At 35.2% G+C, this 6590-nt stretch overlaps 1 protein-coding gene and 1 long non-coding RNA gene across 2 annotated transcripts; one reads left to right on the plus strand and one right to left on the minus strand.

The window, feature by feature from the left end:
• Positions 1 to 3791: 3791 nt before the first annotated feature.
• LOC116405500 lies at positions 3792 to 4755 on the minus strand. Its single transcript, XR_004218643.1, has 3 exons — positions 4566 to 4755; positions 4031 to 4105; positions 3792 to 3910 (listed from the first exon to the last, which is right to left on the minus strand). It is a non-coding gene; the product is annotated as an uncharacterized LOC116405500 (long non-coding RNA).
• A 705-nt stretch (positions 4756 to 5460) lies between these two features.
• Positions 5461 to 6031, plus strand: LOC116405497 (major centromere autoantigen B-like). The gene is made up of 2 exons (XM_031889479.1): positions 5461 to 5791; positions 5895 to 6031. Exons 1-2 carry the CDS (start codon positions 5461 to 5463, stop codon positions 6029 to 6031), a joined length of 468 nt encoding a protein of 155 aa, XP_031745339.1.
• Positions 6032 to 6590: the final 559 nt, after the last annotated feature.

The following is a 6590-nucleotide window of genomic DNA, read 5'->3' on the forward strand; positions in this document are numbered from 1 at the left end:
ATTTCGAGTCGAGTTGTCCAAGAGAAAGCTTTATTTTGAAATGTTAGTTGATTATGTTCAAACCAAATTTCTGGTAAAATGGCCTTTACTGCATTTAACCAAATCAATCTTGGTTTCTTCTTGAGAATGGGACATGAAATAAGCTGGACCGCGTTCTCCTAAATCTATAGTCGAAAATCCAATTCAAATGAAGATAGCCAAGTAAGCCAAAACCAACACTTCTTTGCATGTAGGCAGGAGAAGAAAATATGATGTAAATCTTCTAAAGCATGCAAACACAAGGGACAAACATGAGGAGATAAACTGAGAAAGGGAGGTTTCATTTGCAAAACTTCTGCACAGTTCATAGTCCATTTCGCATTCTCCAAAGCGTGATATTCACTCTTCTAGGGCTTTCTGTCTTCCAAATTGTCGAGTACTTTGTTTTCAAGACTGTGTTAGAACATGTTTGGCTGATTAATAAATTAGTAGAACACACTATTTGGTGTTCTATCATTTTGGTATCGGAGAAATCGAATCTGTGAAGTTCTATATCATGGCTCAAAAGCGAATTGAGGAAAAGTTGGAAATGGTAGATCAAGAAATATCCGGCATTCGAGCAGAATTGCATGATCTGCCAACAATCAAGGAAAACATGTCATCTTTGGCGAAGAGTATTGAGAGGTTAGGAGTACAGGCTGAGAAGCAAGCACAGCAACCAGAAACACTGTTGAAATATATTGAAGGAATGATCAAAGGGAAGACAACGATGGAAGAAGTACTAGAAGGATCATCAAGTAAAGTTGACAGCATGGTTGATGTCAGTGATTGGACGATGATGGGAGGAAAATATGAGGAAAAACATACCAAGTTGGAGGGTGAAGATTCTGCGGGCGACCGAAGCAAATTTAAAAAAGTTGAAATGCCAGTTTTTGTGGGAAATGATCCTGATTCTTGGTTGTTTAGGGCTGAGAGATACTTTCAGATACACAAACTGAGTGAGTCAGAGAAAATGACTGTGTCCATTATTAGTTTTGATAGAGCAGCTTTGAATTGGTATAGATCTCATTACTAGTTTTGATGGAGCGAGATATATCCTATTAAAGTTGTCGTGTTACTTAATCGCATTATAACGCAAAGACATTCCTTTGCTCTTTCTTGCATACAAGTTAGTTCCCATTTCTATTTTGTCATCCATATTCCCTTTTATAGAATCTCTAAGCGTAGATATCTAGTGGTAGTTTGTTCTTGTATTTCTTTTATACCATTCGTTATTCTTTAATTCTTTTATACTGCCTAGATAATAAGTAATACCTAAAATTAATATCTTGAATCAATTCCTTATGTTCGACCCGGGATCACCCATGTAAACCTACCATTTCACTTGCACTTCGACAAGTAGTAAGAAAACTTGTACTCAAGAGGACTTAGTTGCCACACGATATGAAGGTCTAGTGAGCAATTCACATGCAGTTAACATGCTTAGTGATATATCCCCTAGATTGAGTATAATTTTCATTCACCATTTACTAACACTAAGTCCTGATTGTTGAAGAGAAACAACACCTCAATAACCGGAGCGATCGACTTCTATCTTTAGTTATTCGATCTTGAACCTTAATTGCACCGAGAGATGGCCTGGGATGAAACAAATTTACATTTATTTTATTCAGTCTCAAGCATACATTGTCCTAAGATGCTACATTATGAAAGACTTCTGCCTTTAGTTATTCGATCTCAGGCCTTAATTGCACTGAAATGGCTCGTGATGAAAGAATTCTGTCTTTATTCTATTTAATCTTGGGCATACATTACATTGAGATGCTCCGAAATGAAATTTTTTACTTCAATATATTGGATCTGATTAGTTTAGATCTAAAATAAACATGGAAGTGTATGGTTCTAGTAATTACCCGTGTGGACAACCACCGACTGAATGTTCGATTATGCTCCTCTTGAATCCATTTTTTACTTCTATATTTACCAGAGTTAAGCTTACACAAACTCTCCATATTTTTTCTGTCAGAAATAACAAAATTATTAGGTAATTACATAGCTAACTTATGTAAAATGAGAATAGATGGGATTTAGAACGTACTCAATGTATGGTAGAACTTCGTTTACATTTTGAATAACGTAAAGATGAGCTTGATCTAACTGCTCCTTAATCGGTCTGATAAAAGAAGAAGCTGATAATGATCTATCCACGTTTGAATATGCTTTTATTACAGATGAGTTTAGTCCAATAGTGCTAGCACCCACCATAAATTTTGAACAGAACTCTATAGCCTCTTCAACAATATAATTTTCTACCATACATCCTTCTGGTCGATTTCTGTTTCACACATAATTTTTTCAAAACTTTCAAGTATCGTTCAAAAGGATACATCCACCTTAGATGAACAGGTCCACATAACTCAATTTCTCTTATGAGATGCACAACAAGGTGTACCATTATGGTAAAAAATGATGGTGGAACGTACTTCTCTAATAGGCATAGAGTGACAACAACATCTTCTTGCATTCCTTTTAATTGTGATGAACCAACTGTCTTCTTACATATAGCATTAAAGAAGAAGCATAGTCGAACAATTACAAGTCTTACATGTTTCATAAAATACCATGAATTGCCACAAGTAGCAACTGTTGCATAAGAACGTGATGGTTTGTACAAGAATTTCTTCCCCACTCGATGTCGTTAAAAAAATAATTGATCTCTAATTGTATTCACATCTAAAGTCTTTGCATTTACGCATTTTAAACAAAGACAAGTCATGACGTTCGACATCTTTGAATGTTTCAACCCATTTTTAATAAACATCTCAACCCCAAAAGCATAATCAGAGGGAGGCGGTGGGTGTCGTGGATCTGAACGGTGGAAGAACCTCCGGTCGGCGGCTTCGTGAATCGGAGATGAAAAGAAAAAGAGGGGTGGGGCGGCTGGAAGATGTGAGGAAGAGGAAGAGAAAAAGAAAGAAAAAGAAAAACGGGGAAGGGACGTGCGAGAGAGAGAGAGAGAGGAGAGAGAAAGAAAATCTTTGATTTTCTTTTCTTTTTTTTTTATTTCCTTTTTCTTTATTTAACTTAATGATTTAAAAAAAAATTATAACAATATTATTAAATGTATATTATTATTATCTTAACCTTCCAAATCTCTTTCTCCCTTAACTTCTTTTCTAAAAAAAAAGATATATATACACACGTATATATAATAAGGTACCCTAGAGTTCGAGATGTTACAAGTGTAGTCTCCAACATTAAACCTTTGTCAAATAAATTTCCAAACTTGAAATAAACAAAGATTACTACTACATAAACTAAAGTATAAGAATTAATAAGAACATTTTAAGATTAGAGAAATAGAAATAAAACACAAATAATTATTATATGTTTAAAAACAAAAGATGAACTTACAGTCCCTATAACACACTTAATATAAATCTAGTCTTCACCCTATTAACCTCAATCTCCATTAACACACTTAATTTTTTCAAAACTTTCATGTATCGTTCAAAAGGATACATCCACCTTAGATGAACAGGTCCACATAACTCAATTTCTCTTATGAGATGCACAACAAGGTGTACCATTATGGCCAATTGAATGCTTAAGGAAGTTTGATTTGCCTGTTTTAGCAGTTTTTTTGCTTTTTTTATGTAAATGTTGTAGAAAGAGTAGAACAAGGACATAATTCACTTTTTTTTCTCTTTACAAAGTAACCAATGACTTAAAAGAAAGACATTGCACACTAAATGCCCATTAGAAAACAATATACATCGAAAAGAATAAAAAATATGCAAAAAATCAAAATGAAAGTGCAAGCAGAACAAAACGGACTTGATTCACCATGAACAGATAGAACAAGCTCCAAAATGGATTTTGAGTAGAATTTCGTCTCAGATTTGCAGTCTCCAGGTTTTCCAAAACGTTCCTAAGAAAGAATCAGCACAACCCACAACTTTAAATTCTTCAAAAACAATGAAATTAACTCAAAGCAGAAAAAAAAAGACAAAAAACTCTAACCAACGATAACAAAAAAATAAACCTTAACCTTTGATCCTTGCAATCCATTTGGGGGTTCAGCACTGGACTTGATCGAGAACAATCAGCTCCCAGCCGCAGGTTTCTGCATGGACGATGATTTTTCGAGGAGGGAAATCAAATTTTTGGAAATGGGTAGTAAAGAAAAATAAGGTTGAAAAGATTTTGTTTGGAGAGTGGGCAAAATTCTAGCTGGTGAGGAGAAAAGAAAAGACATGGGGTTCAGATTCGAGGGATTTTTCTTAATGATTGTTGGAAGAACAAAGAGATTGTGAGGAGATTTAAGGGTATCGCCACGAATGGCAAAATGTTAAATCACAAAAGACTATTGTTTTCTTGCTTCTTTATGGAAATGTTGTAGAAAGAGTAGAACGATGACATGGTTCACTTTGTTTTTCTATTTACAAAATAACCATTGACTTAAAAGGAAAGAATTTGCACCACAAATGACCATTAGAAAACAATATACATAAGAAAGAATAAAAAATACGCAGAAATTGAAAATGAAATTGAAAGTTGAAAATAAATGGAAGGAAGAAAAATACTCCAAAAGTTCCAAATGCATTACGATCAAGAGAAATTTGTATCAACATGAACTGATCGAATAAGCTCCAAAATGATTTTGCAGTGGGATTCCGACTCAGATAAGCAGTCTCCAGTCTTGCCAAAACGTTCCTAACAAAGGATCATCACACCCATAACTTTAAATTCTTAAAAAACAATGGAATTGACTCAAAGCAGAAGAAAACGAAAGAAAAACTCTAACCAACGATAAGAAGAAAATAAACCTTCACCCTTGATCCTTCCAATCCATTTGGGGGTTCAACACTGGACATGATCGAGAACAATCAGTTTCCAGCTGCAGGTTTAGGCATGGACGAATATCTTCCAAGAAGGGAAACGAATTTTAGCGAAGTTTGATCTACCTGTTAGCAGTGTTCTTGTTTTTGTACGGAAATGTTGTAGAAAGAGTAGAACGATGAAATAAATCACTTTGTTTTTCTCTTTACAAAGTAACCAATGACTTAAGAAGAAGACATTGCACAACAAATGACGAATAGAAAATGATACGCAATAGAAAAGAATAAAAAAGAAAACAATATGCATTTTTGTTTTCAAATTCTTGGTCAAATCGCAATTCAGAAATGAAATTTGGTTCATTATCGACGATAATATGGTGAACTAAATAACATAAGTTTCAGAGTCATGGGAGAATAATAGCCTTGCTAATTGCTCAAACTCTGAATGTGAAGGCTTTTCCCATGTGAAGGAACCCAAAGAACCAGCCAAAGCAGCATGCTTCTTCCCAATGCAAGAACATTCAGTGTATCTTCTGATTATGTCCTGAATGCAGTAGGAAAAATGATATGAAGTTGTAATTCAAGCTAAGGTTTTGTTGCATAAACCAAAAACTTAGATGGATAAAACACAAAATGCACCATGTTCCTACCTTATGCCTACTACATTGCTAACAATACACTTACTGCACTCTCAGAGAAGGAACCAGAAATGGTTCTTGATGATCTGTTAAAATCTTTTGATGAAAATGTAATTAGTGCAAAGAGCGTTGATGATTCTAAAACAGAGGCACCTCATGCTAACTCGGATGTGCAATGCTTCTCTGAAGATGAAAAAGTAAATGAAGTTTCGAAAGATGATGATTTTGTGGAGATTTCTGCTGAGGAAATCAATGAATCTGACAAATCTTCTCTGCCTACTGAAGACTTGGATGTTACTGAAGTTCACAAATCGAGCATTGCAGAAGAATTTGGTATGGAATTTGAATCTCAACAAAATGAGTCTACCTGTGAATTGGAACATAAAATTGAAGAAGATGTTGAAGAAGAAAACACACGTGAATAACTCTGCTGAAGAACTGTCTCTTCCCCACAAAAATGTGGAAGAAGAAACTGAAGTTGATGGAGATGATGCCTTGAGCAGTGATGAAGAATCTTTGGAAGTGAAAGACGATCAAGATGAAAATGATCAGATCCCACAACCGGAAATGTAGCATCAGATGCTGACATTGAAGGAGACAAGAAGGAAACAAAAATGGAGAAAAGTTCCGTTCAAGCTGAAGAAGATGATACAATTATCAATAAGTCCACGGAGGAGTTCCCCGAGAATGTTTCTGATGATTTGGTTGATGTCAAGATCCAATGGAAAATGGAAGAAGAAACTCTTCCTAAAGACATAATTGTCGAAGCTATCGGCTCACAACCAGAAATCCCAAATGCCATTGTTCAATGTGAGGAAGCTTTGGTGGAAATCACTATCACATCCTCCAACAACAATGCAGTTCAATCATTGGCAAACCAATTCCCTAGGCCAACAATAGAAGCCAAATCTCCCGTTGAAGAACAAACCATTAGTTTGCTAATGGACAACCCAGATGCTGAGGAAGAAGAAGCTGAAAAAGAACAGAACAAAGCAAAGTTCATTCAGTTAGTGGTGAAGAATGATAATACTAGCCTAAGGCAGCTGAGGAAGTTGTTCAAGGAAAAACTCCAACTTAACCATAAGAAGATGGAAAATAATAACATCAACACAAAAGTTGTTGGAGGTGGCGT

Source organism: Cucumis sativus, unplaced genomic scaffold (genome assembly GCF_000004075.3).
Source record: "Cucumis sativus cultivar 9930 unplaced genomic scaffold, Cucumber_9930_V3 scaffold112, whole genome shotgun sequence".
Taxonomy (NCBI): Eukaryota; Viridiplantae; Streptophyta; class Magnoliopsida; order Cucurbitales; family Cucurbitaceae; genus Cucumis; species Cucumis sativus.

Coding starts and splice junctions, on each gene's coding strand:
- LOC116405497 (XM_031889479.1), top strand. CDS start 5,461: ATGTTCCTACCTTATGCCTACTACATTGCTAACAATACACTTACTGCA. Junction 5,792..5,894: donor GAGCATTGCAGAAGAATTTG/GTATGGAATTTG, acceptor ACTCTGCTGAAG/AACTGTCTCTTCCCCACAAA.